The sequence below is a fragment of the Carya illinoinensis genome, chromosome 4 (assembly GCF_018687715.1).
Source record: "Carya illinoinensis cultivar Pawnee chromosome 4, C.illinoinensisPawnee_v1, whole genome shotgun sequence".
NCBI lineage: Eukaryota > Viridiplantae > Streptophyta > Magnoliopsida > Fagales > Juglandaceae > Carya > Carya illinoinensis.
The window spans coordinates 17,730,541-17,745,062 of NC_056755.1; the positions used below are offsets into that span (position 1 = coordinate 17,730,541).

At 33.5% G+C, this 14,522-nt stretch overlaps 1 protein-coding gene across 1 annotated transcript; it reads left to right on the forward strand.

Moving 5' to 3' along the window:
• The first annotated feature begins 4,706 nt into the window (after positions 1 to 4,706).
• Positions 4,707 to 13,027, forward strand: LOC122308430 (probable small nuclear ribonucleoprotein F). The gene is made up of 5 exons (XM_043121753.1): positions 4,707 to 4,869; positions 5,127 to 5,214; positions 5,390 to 5,427; positions 8,513 to 8,577; positions 12,693 to 13,027. The coding sequence occupies exons 1-5, from the start codon at positions 4,867 to 4,869 to the stop codon at positions 12,760 to 12,762; spliced, it is 264 nt and encodes an 87-aa protein (XP_042977687.1). The 5' UTR covers positions 4,707 to 4,866; the 3' UTR covers positions 12,763 to 13,027.
• The last annotated feature ends 1,495 nt before the right edge of the window (positions 13,028 to 14,522 follow it).

Below are 14,522 nucleotides of genomic sequence, written 5' to 3' on the forward strand. Positions count from 1 at the left end.
TTTCAGGTTATTATTACTTAGTAGATTCTGCCTATTCGTGTACTTAGGTATTTCTGCCCCCATATCCTAGGGTGCGATATCACAGGTCTGAACATCATGACAATCACTCATTCTGTGGATATCAAAATTATTTCAATTATCGGTTTTCTTCCTTCCAGAATGTTATTGCGCGAAGTTTCGGTGGGTTAAAAAGAGGATTTCAAATTCTGCGATAAATGAACCCATACAAGCCAACAAAGTAACGATGAATTGTTGTAGAATGTTGTGTTATATACAACATTATTCATACGATTACACCCGATGATAGCATTTTTCATCGTTTTACCAATCCTGATCATTATGAAGGCCAGACAAATGTAGATAACTCGTATCATATATTTCATACTCCTGACATGTCATTTAGGGTGGCATAAGCCATTGCTGCAACTAGAAAATCTATCGCACAACCTATATGGGCACATAGGAGTGCGGATTGATAGTTATAATATTTTCCATTGTATTGTATGGCCATTTTTATACGTGTCAAACATGTTTTGAAATTTGGAAGCTTTGTGTTGTGATATATAGGTAATTTTTATCATCAATTCAATGTTTAAATGAGAAATACAACTGACGTTGAAGTTGGGTGAAAAGTTATGTAGAAGCTTGAATATTGACTTTTATCACTTTTATGAGAACACTGGTAGTAAAAAATTGATAATGGGTAGAGTATGAGAATATTGTCTTCATAATTGGAATATAATGATTTTTTTAGGAGTATTTTTAATTAAAAAATTTCTGTTCTCGAAAAACTTAAAATGAACAACCTGTTAGTATAATTTGAAAATTTTTAATTAAATAATTATTGGTGTGGAAAAAAATATTTATTACAATAAAATATTTATTATAATTTACATATATTTAATTAATAAAGTTTTGGAACGAAAAAAAGGTGAAATAACTGATTTGCAGATAGGGGTGTAACCGGTCCGGTTTGGTCCGGTTTTGGACAAAATCTAGGACCGAACCGGTAGGTACCGGTTTTGTATTTTTCAAAACCGATTACGCACCTATTTTCCTTATAAACCGGTATTCCGGTTTTACCGGTTTTCGGTCCGGTTTGGTCCGGTTTTCCGGTTTTAATAAAATATAAATTTGTCATTAAAAAATTCTGTTTTTAAAAAAAAAAAAAAAACTGATTTAAAAATTCTGTTTTAAAAATCTGCTATGTAAAAATAATCTGCTATAACAAATCTGCTTTATAAAAAAAATCTGTTATGTAAAAAAAATCTGTTACAAAAAATCTGCCTTATAAATTGTTAATATGCTATCTAAACAAAATTCTACTATATAAAAAACTGTTACAACACAAAAACTGAAATATGAAATCTAGTGTAAAAAAAATATGTTCTAAGCTTATAAGCCTTTAAATAAAACTGCTACAAGAAAATAAAATCTACAATAAAAAAAAAATTCTGCTATGAAATAAAATAAGTCCAAAATTACAAGTCCAAAAGTCCAATAAATTACAAGTCCAAATTCCAAATGTCTAAATTACAAATCCAAAGGTCTAACAAATTACAAATCCAAATACCAAAAGTCTAAAATACAAATAAAAAAGTCTAACAAATTACAAGTCCAAAAGTCTAACAAATTACAAGTCCAAATAGCATTAATATTAGATTACAATCACATACTTTATAAAATAATAGACCAAGCAATTTAGCAATCACACACTTTATAAAATAATAGACCAAGCAATTTAAAAAACATATTAATATTATTTAAGCCACATGCACGTACAAGTAGTAATTTAGCAAATTACTAAAATAATGTTCATCAAATAAATAAACTAACAAAGAAAAAATATATCACATTGCCGGATCGTGTTAAACTCCAATAGATTTCTTTTTTCACTAACTAAGAATATACTACGGTTATTACCAAAATAATATTCATCAAATAAATAAATTAAAAAATATATATATATATATATATATGTGAACTAGCAGTTAGGTTAGTCTATATATATATATATTTTATAAGGTGTGAGATCATGACACCTAAGCAAAATATACATTTGGAAAATATCTTAAGAACATAGATTTAAAATATAACTTAGTCTATATTGTGTGAGATCATGACACCTAATTGTGGTAGTGCTTGGATATACATGATTAAATGCATATTTCTATGAGTGATTGGATCATGTCATATATATGAAAATCCCTGAAAGAAATAAAATGGAGTACATAAAACATATACCAGAAGATAGAAACACAAATATAAATATTTGTGAAGTATTATTTTATTATCATAAAGCAAAATTACAGAAATTTGAGGCTCTTTGCCTCAATCTTTAAACGTTCTTGCTCTTCAAAAATCTGCATGCCTCTCCTATCTAAAGGAGTAGCCACTCGAAAAGAAGAGTTAAGCAAAGATTTTAAATCTCTGTTCTCTCGCTTTACTGCTTCTATCTTCATGTTGGATTCCATAAGAAGCCTCTGAAAGATAGAAATTTTCTCGTGGAGTTGGTCAACCCCACCAGTCCTGGATTGCAGTCGCTGAGAATATGCGACAATGGCTGATGAGTATCGAGTACCGAGACTCACAAGCTCGTAGATAAGTTCATTTTCTGACTTATTAGTCAGATCATTATTTGATTGCATAATAGCACCTACGGAAGAAGCAGAAACAACTGGTGAACGAGGTGCAGAATACCTCATGTATTGGTAATGAGAAGATTGCTGAGCCATTGCAAAATGAGAAAGCAGAAAGAGATTGTAGAGTAAGAATGCAGACTAATTTCAGAAAAGTGAAGAAGATGAGATGCGAAAGAAGATGAACTGAATAATTCTTTTATAGAGAAAATTATGACGAATCATCTCTCGTGAAGCATTTCTGTACAAGAGACAAGAACAAAGTAGTGTCATAGCTATGCGGCGCCTGACAACTACAGAAGACCTATAAAAATCATGCGGATCAGAGTTGTCTGGTCTAAAACAGAGTGCCACCGATTTTGTTAAAAAGAGAGAGAGAGAGAGAGAGAGAGAGAGAGAGAGAGAGAGAGAGAGAGAGAGAGAGAGAGAGGGATGGGATGAATATTATAACTATATTTATTAATAGACTAAAATTAGTATAGTAACAAACTAACAAAAATTGCTGCAGACCAAAGAGGGATGGGATGAAAGTATAATACTAATAGTAATATAGTTTTAGATTATTAGTATTTAGTATTAGGTCATACAATTTAAATTGTATTAATATAATAGACTATATATATATATATATATATAATAGACTACATGGTTATACATAATAAATTAAAGAATATAACAATGCAATATAGTATTAATACTATAAGTCTATAAGTCTATATTAGACTATTAGTATGATTATAAATATTAGTGATTATTATAACTATATTATTAATAGACTATAGTGATTATTTTATATGTGATTATTTAGTGTAGTGATTTAGTTACTAAAATTAGTATAGTAGTTTAAACTTTAGTATTAGTTTATTATAGTTTATACATAGACTGAAAGTCTGAAAGTATAATATTAATAGTAAATTAGTAATATAATATTAGACTATTAGTATTTAGTATTAAGTCATAATATTTGACTATTTATTATTAGTGATTATTTCAAAATTTAGTAATAATATTTGACTATTTGAGTAATTTTTTTTTTCTTAGTTCTTACTAGTTACTTCTTATAATAAAATGTTATTAATAATATATATTTATAATATTATATATTAAAAGCATATGATGAATTAAATTTTTATGTTCAAGATTAAACATTTATTTTATAAATTATAAGTCCATTATCTTATATATAATTATAATTTATATTATTTTATATAAAAAGTCTATATAATATAAAACATATTATATATAATATTAATATATATATATATATAAATAGTACCGGTCCGGGCCGGTCCGGGCCAGTCCACTGTTAAGTGAAACCGAAACCGGACCGGAACCGGCCGGTTTCCTAGTTATAAAAACCGGTTCCGGATCGGACCGGCCCAAAACCGGCACAATCGGTCCGGTCCGGTTTGGTCCGGTCCGGTTTTCCGGTTTTTTTTAACACCCCTATTTGCAGATTGTTATCATAATATATAGCCAAAATTGGAAACAAAATGGGGACATAAGAATAGTTTGTAGGAATAATAAGTTGATATTATATATTTTATTAAAATTTTTGATTTAAATAAATTTTTCTAAAAAATTCTTGTAAAAAATTTAATTTTAAAGGTGTTGGAAATCATTTATCATAATAATTGTGTTTACAAATACAACATATAAATAAAATCAATTTTCACCATCATTGGTTCGTTATTAATAAAATCAATTATTGATGGACCATACTTTTTTCAACTTTCTACTCAAAAGTTAACAATTCATTATATTTTATATATCTAAACACATCAAATTCATCTCAATAAAATCTACAAACTCATTTTATCTCTATTCATAACTGTTCACAACTCTTTCAATTAGCTTCAACACCCCAAACGTAACCTAGAGAAAGGTTTGGAGGTAGAGATGAGAATTTTGAGTTTAATATGAGAGTTTAAAATATTATTTTTAATAATATTATTGTTTTAAGATTTGAAAAAATTATATTAGAATTTAAAAAAATTAAATTATTTATTATATTTTATTTGAAAATTTTAAAAAAGTTTAATAATAATAGGAGAATTTTAAATTTGAAGAAAAAATTCTTTGGCTCGAAACCTGCCCTAAGTTGAATCATTTTCCCACAACTTCGTAAACGTAGGGTTTAGTAGTCTCCGACATCAGAACCCGCATTGAGACTCTGACAGAGCTCGCCGTCTTCCCTGGCCGTCGCTTCTTCAACGTCATCGCAACCATGGTACTTCTCTCTCTCTCTCTCTCTCTCTCTCTCTCTCTCTCTCTGTGGCGGAGGTATCGGACCTTATGCTTCCATCGCGGATCAATTTCACAACGAAAGCCTCCCTTTCTCATCAGACCCCGCCTCCTCTCTCAGTCCGAACTCTGCTCGGTTACAACGCGGATTTTTTTGTCCTTCTTATCGTTTTATTAACGAAAACTGAGAAAAGAGCCAAATTTAAATCACCTTCTTAATGTTCATTTTTATTACTATTGCAGAGCATACCAGTTAACCCAAAACCTTTCTTGAACAATTTGACTGGGAAGCCAGTCATTGTGAAACTCAAATGGGGAATGGAGTACAAAGGTTTGCCGCTTCTTACTACTTGTAATTTTTATTTTCCAAATATTATGTTTCTCCTCGGTTCTGTTTTTTTTTTTTTTTTCAATTTACTTCCCTTATCGAAGGGGTTTTGGTTATACATGTACTTAATGGGTTCTATTTCTCTTCTAATTCTGTGTCTATTCTGTTTTTCTGTTAGGTTTTCTTGCTTCTGTGGATTCATACATGAACTTACAGGTGCTACTCGCTATTTTATTTGTTTCTGTATGCCTTCTTCAGCTTTGTGCCAATTTGAGTTTTTCGGACACTTTGGAGGCCTTAATTTTTAGGTTGTGCGACGTACGGGTTTAAAGAATGTAGAACCCATATCCATTCTAACATTTTTTTTTATATCCACTGAAACTAACTATGACGACAATAAATTGAGAATATCAAATTATGTAAAAAATGTAGATGGATTTAAGTCTTGATGATAAAGCCATGGAAGATTGAGTTCCTGTTATTCGGTGACTCTCTAAGTTCCAAGATTTATTTTATGGCTCGTGCAATATCTTTATTGGGTCAAGTCTTAATATGATTTTGAAGATTAAGGCATTAAATGTCTAGGGTTAACAGCTTGCAGTTGGGTTTTTATTTCACAAGTTATTGTTGTTAGTTTTGTAATCAAGTGAAGATCTTTAATTTTTGTGATATTTGGTTGAGTCAAGACTAGAACTTTCCACGAGTCACCGAGTACTTTTGTTTATCTTTTCTGACTCCAATGTTTGGTTTTCATTGGGTTCTTGGTTCGTTAGCAAAATTAGGAGTCCTAATTCTCGTAGATGAAGTGAAACTCATTGTTCTACAAATGTTATACAAGTTATTAAAAACTTAAGAGCCTTAAAAAATGTGATGTTGAGATTTTTGAGTTTTTTTGGTAAGGGTGTCTAGAGGGTTACTGTGATACCCCCATATGATAAGATTAAAATTGAGGGTAAGTGGTATATGAGATCCTACATTACTTGGGAATGAGAAGTTCTTGCTTTTTATAAGGTTCCAATGAGGCTTCAATTGTATTATTGACTTGTCCTTTTGGAGTATAGGCCATGTAGTTTGGGCCTTCCATTGAGGCATTACAAATGATATTAGAGCTAGGTTCCAACAAAAAATATGGGACTTGAACCATGCCATCTACAACAGACAGACCCGACGAGGACGTTGGGAATTTAAGGGGGGTAGATTGTGATACCCCATATGATAAGGATATGGGTAGGTGGTGTATGAGATCCCACATTGTTTGGGAAGGAGAAGTTCTTGCTCTTTATAAGGTTCCAATAGGGCTCCAATTGTATCATTGACTAGTCCTTTTGGAGTATAGACCATGTGAATTGGGCCTTCTATTGGGGTGTTACAAATGAGTGGTGTATGGGATCCCATATTGCTTGGGAAGTAGAAGTTCTTGCTCTTTATAAGGTTTCAATAGGGCTACAATCATATCATTGACTAGTCCTTTTGGAGTATAGGCCATGTGGATTGGGCCTTCCATTGAGGCATTACAAATGGTATAAGAGCCTATCACAACCAGAAATGTGGGACTTGAGTCATGTCACCTACAACGGACAAGCCCGACATGGGCGTTGGGAATTTAAGGGGGGTAGATTGTGATACCCCCATATGATAAGATTCAAATTGAGGGTAGGTGGTATATGAGATCCCACATTGCTTGGGAATGAGAAGTTCTTGCTCTTTATAAGGTTCCAATGGGCCTTCAATTGTATCATTGACTAGTCCTTTTGGAGTATAGGCCATGTGGTTTGGGCCTTCCATTGGGGCGTTACAGTTGCTCTCCTTCACTCACTTCTTTGTCTTCTTCAGTGTCACTGTTCCCAAACTTTGATCCTTTGTGTTAAATATTTTTTTGATTAGTAAGATAAATTATTTGGAATGAAGAAACTTGTTACACCTGAACACAAGTATACAAAAGATACACCTAATAAGCAAAAGGAAAAAGAACTAGAAATTCTTCAAAAGTAAAAATATAAAAAGCAGGAGCACTATGTGGACCACTATCTAATGGCAAAGTGTTAAGAAAGAATGAATTCAAGTCCAACACTGAATTTTTGCGATTTTCAAAACTATACTCATTTCTCTATCCAAATATGCTACATTAAACAAGAGGGGATTGTAATTTACAATAATAACTGACGACTATTGAAATGCCCTTTCCAACATGCCAGGAGATCCACTACCCAATTTATCCCAAATAAGCAAGCAAAAATCAGGTTCCATAAGATGCTAGCAACTTCACAATGGTGTGCATCAATTCCCCCATCTCACTATTCTTATAAATGCAACATTGATTTATCACTTCATTGTGCCACTTCATATTATCCATGATAAGTATCTTCTCTAAAGCTGCTGTCCAAACATAAAAATTCACTGGAGGAACCTTATTCCTCGAATTAAACTTCCAAGTGTTAGCGGACCTATCATGAGCGCATAACTTGTAAAATGATTCACGTCCCCATCCTGATTCCCACCCAACTCGAACAAAATCATTTATGGAACAATGTGAAGAGACTCACCTCCTGGTTATTGGCCTACTTAACAAAATTAACTCACCACCGAAGATAATCATCCAAGAGTTGACAGTGATTTGCCACTTAGCATACTTAAAACAAGCAATTCTTAATAACAACAAGAAGGCGCCTTTCAATGATTGATCTCCATATCACACATTATGCTAAAATCAGATCATGGACCCATCACCTAACCCAAATCTAGTAAAGCAGGAGAAATCCATACAGGCTCTTCTAATGTTATTTTGAAAACCCAACCTTGAAAGTCCTATTTACCTCATGAGAACTCTAATCTCCTCCAAAGTTCTCAAACTTTGTGTCCTCTAGGACTCTCCAAGGTGGTCTCTTTCATAGGCATAACACCATAGCCATTTCCCCAAAATAGTTTGGTTAAAGACAATTCAATTTTCTTACCACCTCAAAAGATGGAATTTAGGCTCTTCCCCCCACCTGCCCACAAAAAAGATCTCTGTTACATCTCAAGTTGGTTGGCAACTCCTGTCTGTAGTTGGTTATTTAGGTAATACAAATAGAGCTCTTGTAAAATTTCATGTCTTGGTAATCCTGTGTTCCTGTGTGTTTAAACCATGTTGATCGTGAGTATATTTTTGTATATACTGAGCTATTTTTAGCTTCTCATATGAAGAGACATCTAGATGTTTGTTGTTTGATTCTATCTTAATTATTTTAGTAACTGCTAAAATTAATTATAAAAAAAATTAGTAACTGCTAAAATGATAATATGTATGAAATCTTATGTGCAGCTAGCAAACACTGAGGAATATATTGATGGGCAATTCACTGGAAATCTGGGAGAGATTTTGATCAGGTGACATTAACCAAATGCTACGTCTCTGAATTAAGTTTTACATGGAATACTTATTGTTTGAGAGTACCTCTCTTGAAAACCCAGATGTTTGCTTTCTCTTGCTGATAGATTATATTTTTTTGTGTAATAAAAACTCAAGAGCCTTTTATATGAACTTCTAATCTTCCTTAGTAGGTATTGATGTCAAAACTGAAGAACCCTATGCTCTTTTGTTGATGGAATTGCATCTGTGTGTTTCTGTTGGTTTGGATCTCCCTGTGCAAGAGCTAAGGAAAGTGGTCTCACTAGGAAATTAATAATGCTGTTGAAACTGATTAAGTCCTGGAAAATTGACTCGTTGCTGTTATGTGGGCTACTTTCCAATTTAGTTGATTTCAAGATGTAATTTTGTTGGATTCAAATCAGGGAATTGTTATGGACTGTTGTGCACTCATACAAAGATTTAAATGTAAAAGTTCTTAACTCTGGCAAAGTTCTTTTGCAATCTTTGAAGCTTTGGGTGTTACACTCCTTCCAAATACTCTACATCAAGCACAAAGGACCATCCTTCTGAAACCTATGCCCACGACTTTCCCCATTATGAGTGTGGAATTTAAAGTGACATTAAGAGTCTTTTATGGGATTTACTATGAAATTGTTTTAAGTCATGTTAGGAGTCCTAGTCCTTGTCCTTGTCCTTGTATGTTGAAAAGGATCAATGAGTACATATGAAAATGTCTAATGATATCAAAAACTTGTGACGTTCTAATGTAGCACACAGATGTTTCTAGGTTTATTAGATGGCGAACTATAGGGATAATATTCAGGATTTGCTGGAATATTATTGTGGACAATTTTCTCTTGTCCATCTTCCAAGTTGGGAGAGGCATTTTGATGTACCGTGCCAATTTTTGTTGTCATGAGAAGAAAGGTTCCAACTAACTTTCTGATTGAGCAATGCCAGATTCTATGAAGCAATGGTTGGCGTCAATAAATGCTGCTTTAGTTATGCCCTTGTAGCTGAGAATTTCATCACTAGTCAAGAGATTCAAGTGATGACCTCTTTTTTTTTTTAAAAGTCTTTAGCTGCTCTCAACCCTTATACAATTGTCTTTTGAGTCGACTCTTCTTTTGTCCTTTTGTATTGCGTGAAAGCAATCTACTTCATACCAATGTCAAGGAAGCAGAAGTTGACCTTGTAGCCATGGAAAAAGTGAACAAAGTAGGTTATTGCGATGTTGAGTGGTGGATGTCAAATACAAGCAAGAAAAGTTGAGATTATCAAGGCTAAAGAGAATCTTGAAGAGAGAAAAGAATGCACGATAAAGATGACGGGGATGACAAAGGACATTATGTGAATTGTGTCAACCTGTCGCAAGTTTCTTCTCAAGACTCTCCGAGTCATTGGTTGCCTATTCCAAATAAATTTAATGATGGCTGGCAAGGAAGATTGTAATATCCCGGATTGTGTGATTGTGTATAGGAAGGTGGTAAATTACATAGCTTGGGAAGGAGAACTTCAAGGCTTTTATAACGATTCCAAGGATATCCAATTGTAACCTTGAGTCTTTGACTAGTCCTTTTGGACTTTGGAGAATAGGTCCTGATGTGGCTTGGGCATTCCTTGGATAGTTACAAAGACTCTTCTGATTTACACATTCTTGCTCTCCAAAACAAGGAAGGGTTTATGCAAGTTTGAAGTTTAATAGTGTTAGTATTTGGCACTTTGAGACCTGAAGACTTGCAAGGGAGAAGTCCTTTACCCCAAATCAGATCCTTTACCATAAAACCGTAAAGTCTTTCAACTTTTCAGGTAACAAAGTCTCCCTAGTACTCAAAATCATGGCCTTTATTTTCTGCCAAAAAACTCTAGCAAGCATTTTCAGAGTTTCCAGCTTTGTTACTACACCCAACTTTCAAGCTATTACACAATTGGAGCCCTAACCATTTCATCTATATTCTGGACCCTAGATCCACAGAACGAAGACCCTTTCATCATCTGATTTTCTAACCTTTTGGCTATCAAACAGCAAGAGTTGATTGATACGTGAGTATGGTTCCGTTGGGGAATGTTATCAATACAAGGAGTTTGGCTAGTTCGTTGGGATGTAAGATATCTCTCTGCCCATGAAGTGCCTTGGCCTCCCATTAGGAGTGTCCTTCAAGGCTAGGTACATTTGTAATCAAGAAGATTGAGCATAGGTTGGCAAATTGGTAGAGGTTGTATTTGTTGAAAGGTGGGCGGATCACCTTAAACATGAGTACTGTTTCAAATTCGCCTACGAATTTTCTCTCATTGCTTCCTATACTGGTTGGGGGGCGAATTGGTTTGAGAAACTCCAATTTGACTTCCTTTTTAGTGGACTTGGTGAAGAATTAAAATTTCATCTAGTCAATTGGGTAAGTTATGCTCCCCAATCTCATGATGTGTGCGGGGGATCTGAAATCTAAAGATGTTCAACTGGGCATTCCTTGGGAAATGGCTAGAGGGGGAGGCATTGTGGAAGGTGGTGATAGATTCCAAATATGGGGGTAATTGTTTTTTTTTTTGTTGGGTTGTGGTGGGGGGGCGTTGGGGGAGGGGTGGGGGGATGGTGCTCTTTGGACTTTGGAGGTACAAGGTGTTTATGGTGCGGGCCTGTGAAAACACATTAGAAAGGGTTGGGGTTTTTTTTTTTGTTTTTGGGGGGGGGGGGGGGGGGGGGGGGGGTGCCTTTTCTCAACACACCAGATTTGTGGTGGGGATGTTTCTAGGATCAGATTCTAGCAGGACATTTGGTGGGGCAATAGAGCTCTTAAGAATGCTTTACCTACTGTGCATTGTGTGCAGTTAGGAGGAGTTGGTGGCTGAATTACTGGAGATTTCGAGTGGCTCTATTTAGTGGAATGTTCAATTCTTCTGGTGTCACGTGATTGGGAAGTTGGGGTGGGGTGCCTACCAAATTCTTCTGTTTTTGAACTCTACTGGAACAAGAATTCAAGAAGCAGATAAGATGTCATGGAGTCCCTCTAAAGGGAAATTCTCTGTCAGTTCATTTTAAAGGATCATCACTAATCAGGAGAGTAACTATTTCCTTTGAAGGAACATTTGGAAGAGCAAGAAGCCTTTAAAGGCTGCTCTGTTTGTATGGGCAGCTGCACTAGGGAAGATTCTGACCATGGACAATCTACGGAAATGCAAAATTATAGTGACCGACTTGTGCTGTATACATAGGAGAAGTGGTGAAACAGTGTACCATTTGCTGCTTCATTGTGAGGTTGCCAGGGCCCTATTGGATGACATTTTTGGCAGAGTTGGATCAGCATGTGTTGTGGATCTTCATGCTAGCTGGAGAAGTCTTCAGGGTATCCTGCAGATTGCAGTAATATGTAAGATGGTCCCAATATGCCTTTTGTGTTGCCATCTGGAGGGAAAGAAACAATCGGAATGATTGATAGAGGAACTCAGAAGATTCTTTTTCAGAACACCTTTTTCTGGGCAATAGCTTTAAATCACATTTTATTTGATGCCCATGAGAGCTTAAGAGAAGGTGTCTGGAGATGCTATATGCTAAAGTTCTCTGTATGAATTTACACTGTCGTATTTGAAAATAATTTTGTCTCCATAAAAAAGTATTCAACATTGTCCTAAGAAAAATTTGAAAGTAATGTACAAAGTTGTGTGTAATGTTTTACGAATGGAAGTATAGTATTGCATCTTTTTGGTTTTACAGTCACTGGCACATGTAATTTATGAACACAAAATTGTCCAGGGCTAGTATGTTCAGTTCCTATGGGAAAATCAAAGTTGCGACAAGGATTTGTGAGCACCATGAATTACTGTTGTGGAAGTAGAACAGAAAGTGGTTCTTAATTTAATTGAATTTCTACATTGGCTCCATCCATAGAATTGCTGAATCTAGTGCATTTAATTTTTTTTGTCGAATTTATGTCTGTTTTCTGAGTATTGCTAGTATACTTAAAAGCCTAGCCGTTCTATCTCCATCTCATGGGAGATCGAAGTCTATTGCCCCCTTTATCCTAATAAGATAAATGCTAATCATCTATTCGCAATTTAAAAAAGTTATGAACTCATGAACTTGAAAGCTTAATGTTGAGAAATCTCACTGCATCTTTTAATGTTTTCCCATCTGCAGATGTAACAATGTTCTCTACCTTCGCGGGGTGCCAGAAGATGAAGAAATTGAAGAAGCCGATCGAGACTAAGAAGTGGAATTAAAAGGTTGAGTAATGGCCTAAGTAGGATTCCTGTATTTTTTTTTTTTTTTTGTTTACGTTGAGTCATAGAACCAACATTGTACTCTTATATCCTAAGTCCAGGGCAACAGCATTTTCCATTGTGCATGCTTGCTAACGATGACTAGTACCCTCATGAAATACCTTTTCTCTAGTAGATGCTGATGGACATATTTAATTTGATTAATTTTGGGATGCATGTATAACAAATTTAGTAAAATTTGAATTTGGTTAATTTTCTTGTTCATTTTGTTTGACTAGCCCTTCGATGAGTAATGCTACACATCATCTTACACTACACACTTTATATATTTTAATATTATTTTTTATTTTTATTATTTATTATTTTATTTTATTCTTGTTAAACTAATTAAGTTGTTCTCTTTATCATTTATATACTACATATTTGTTATAAAAAAATGAAAAAAAAATTAAAATAAATGTGGTGTGTGAAGTGTGAGGATGCTAAATATAATTTTCTTTTTATAAATGGTACAATTATAAATTGTGATTATATAGAGAATTGCTATTATGCTGCTCCAGTTGTACTGTTCATTTTGCCCCTATTGACATGGCATCACCACTTGGTACCTAGTTTTATATATAAAACAAAATAAAGTTTGAAAATACAAAATGAAGAATGATAAATGATATTTGCAATCATGGATTTGCAAATATTGTGTAATTTTTTTTAAAAAAAATTAGTAAATACTGGATCAATATGAATTTTTTTATTTTTTATTTTTTAAAAATGAATTTTATTCTTTTTCAAAACGATTGCATGACAGTTATGCATTTTACGATTGTATTTAGTATTACTCATAATGAATATTGAAATCATAGATTCTCTCTACTTCTTTTATGTTTGTTTTTATTTTTAACCCCAATGGGTAGGCCCAAGTGAAGGCTTTGGTCTTGGGGTATCACTATCTTTTATGTACAATGTTCAATACCTCGTGGGTGCAAACAATCCTTTGGAGCCATACCTCTTGGTGAAAAATCAACGATTTAACCAATTCTTTGTAGGAAAATTTTTGAGGGTACAGTGCACGAGACAGAAGTTTACTTTGGAGGGGTGGGTTCAGAGGGTTATGCTTGGAGAGGTTAAAAAATAAAACATGTTTGTTTCTATTTTTTATTTTAATAAATCACGTGTCTGGTGCTATGTCAATAGGACAAAGTGAGTAGTATAGCTAGGATGGAGAGTAACATTTCTCTTTATAAGAGTATTGGCAATGGCCTAGAGGTTTATAATTTAGCTAGAATGTTAATTTTTAACTCTAAAATGGATTTCTAGATAGATTAGTCCACATTGGACTAGCTATCTTAAAGTCTAAATAATAATAAAATATTATATATTTTAATAATATTTTTTTTAATATTTTACAAATACACTTCATATATTAGTTAATAACTTTATTAAATAAATTATTATTTAACTATTTAACTACAAATTATTATAAATATACTATTTTTTCCCTTGACTTAATTATTCAATAAATATATTTTGCCAACCATTCACCCAACAATCACATATATAAACATACCAACATTTATTCTACCCAACTTTTATATTTAAAATTGTGGTTGAAGTCAATAAACATGCCAACAACTTTATAAAACAACCAATCATCATCTACAATTCTTGAATGAACTAATTTTTGCCAACCCTTATTCTTTTACTAACTTTTTTAGTTGTAATTAATAGTTGATGATCAAACTCTATAAAT